General features: G+C 58.8%; 1 protein-coding gene across 1 annotated transcript; it reads right to left on the reverse strand.

Moving 5' to 3' along the window:
* Positions 1–301: 301 nt before the first annotated feature.
* Positions 302–1081, reverse strand: LOC126232554 (uncharacterized). The gene has a single exon (XM_049942795.1). It carries the CDS (start codon positions 1079–1081, stop codon positions 302–304), a length of 780 nt encoding a protein of 259 aa, XP_049798752.1.
* Between the last annotated feature and the right edge of the window lie 936 nt (positions 1082–2017).

Consider the following 2017-nt stretch of genomic DNA (forward strand, 5'->3'; position numbering starts at 1 on the left):
GGGTGGTCGGAGGCGGCGCGGTGGACGTGTGTCCGGTTGGCCAGTGCACATTGCGAGTGGCTGGCTGGCGGTCGGCGGCGAGACGGGAGAGGAGGTATGTGTCGCGGGCGCCTTTGCTGCGCTGCGTCGTTGCGTGCCTGGGCGTGCGCCTGTCGACTGTGTGTGACTGTGTTGGGCGTTGTGCCACGTACGTGTGTGCTCGGCCGAAGGCGTCGGAAGAAAAAGAGAGAGAGAGACGGGCGGGAAAGTGGGTCGGTGTGCGTGCGTCGCCCGTGATGCGATGATGTCGCGTCATGTCATGTCATGTCTTTGCGAAACGGCTGCCGAGAGGTGTGTGGTGGCGAGCGGGAATGTGCGTTTGGTGGTTGCCGGCCGGCCGGCAGTTGTTGGTGGTTCCTCCTGTGTGGTTGTTTGTGCTGCTTTGATGGCAACGTGGAAGGACGCCGGTTTTTCCGTGCCTTGCGTGTGGTTGTGTCGACGGTGACTGGTTGGGGGTGTGCGCCGATGCACGTGCCATGTTGTTATGTTTGGGTCGTGAGTGTGTTTTTGGCTGTGTTGTTGTGTACGGGAAGGGGGAGAGAGGAGGAGGCGGCGGCGGCGGCGGCGGCGGCGGGGGTGATAGTGCGTGCAGTAGTGCCGTTGCGACGGGCGTCGGGTGGAGCCGTGCGTAGTGGCGGAAAGGTGTAGGTTGCGGGAAGCGAGCCCGTCGCGTGTCGTCGTCGACGACGGGGTCGCGTGCGCTGTGAATCGAGAGTGGCGGGAAAGGGGCAGCGTGCCGCTGTGTCGTGGTCGTTAGCAGAGGCCTGTGTGCCTGTCCGTTTGTTTTCTGTCGGACGCTTGGTGCGAGGTGTTTGTTTTGTTTTGTTGCCGCCGCCGCGGTTGTTTTTGTTTGTCGGCTGTGCTGTGTCGGTGGGTCGGCGAGCTGTTTTGCGGTGCGTGAATGTGTTGGTGCAAAAGTGGCGGCGGCGTCATGGCTGCGACCGCGACGAGCCGCGGGCGCGCCATTGATGATGTTGAACACAGAGCGGCTGTGTGCAATGGGAGGCCTTGTGTACGGGTAGCGGTGTTGTCGTACGTGCATCCGGCCCGGTGCGGAAAGCGCCGTTGCGGTTGCGGGTTGCCTCTGGTCGCGACGTGTGGTGCTCGGCTTTGTGGGTTTTTTTGGTGCCCCTTTGGCCGGTGGGTGGTGTTTGTTGTTTTGTGTGTGTGTGTGTGTGTGTGTGTGTGGTCGGTCTCTTTGGCGCTCGGTATATATCTGCCTCCTGCTCGGTCTTGTTGTCGACGTCGTCTGTAGTTTTTTGCGGCTTGCCGACGACCGACCGACCGAACTACTACCTACCTGTGACAGCTACGTGTGGCGCCCGAAGGTGAACGTAACGTGACCTCGGCGCCCTTAGCCTAACCTAAGATGTCCGGCCGTAAGGTAGGTGCGGCCACCTGACGCCTCACGTCCGAACGCTTAACCTAACTTTGACGCCTAACCTAACTTTAACCCTTAACCTAACCCACGTCCACCTAACGTAACCTAACCTAACCCAAGCGACGCCAACCCTAACCTAAGGTGTTGTACACTGCGAATGTCGAAGGCATGTTATAGTCTTAGGTGGAGAGCACTACACGCAACAAGCGGCTACACGGGTAGCAGGGGTTGTGTGGCGTGGGCTGGGCGGTTTTGTTAGGTTAGATGGCCTTGGGCAAGTACAGAAAGGGGGCAACAGCAGCCTCAACGGGTGCGGGGACCAAGCAGCAATCGGTATCGTTTGTTAATTGTCAACTGTCGAAGCTGCGTTGGTACAGTACCGGAACCGCAAGCGCTGACAGAGAAAGCACCGAAGCTCTGCAATCGTGATAAGGTACAGAAAGCTGGCTGACGCCAGGGATAAATTCTGCCGAAATTGTCACAAAGGTACAGACGGTGTTTTAGAAAGGCTCGATTGCATGCAACCGGTGGTGGTGTGTTCGTCGCTGTTTGAGTAGTAGTTTTGATCCTGTAGTGAAGTAGAGGTGGATGGTTCCT

Source organism: Schistocerca nitens, unplaced genomic scaffold (genome assembly GCF_023898315.1).
Source record: "Schistocerca nitens isolate TAMUIC-IGC-003100 unplaced genomic scaffold, iqSchNite1.1 HiC_scaffold_520, whole genome shotgun sequence".
In the NCBI taxonomy this organism is placed as follows: Eukaryota; Metazoa; Arthropoda; class Insecta; order Orthoptera; family Acrididae; genus Schistocerca; species Schistocerca nitens.

What these genes read in the sequence shown, in the direction of transcription:
- LOC126232554 (XM_049942795.1), bottom strand. Translation starts at nt 1,081, where the DNA reads ATGCACGTACGACAACACCGCTACCCGTACACAAGGCCTCCCATTGCA.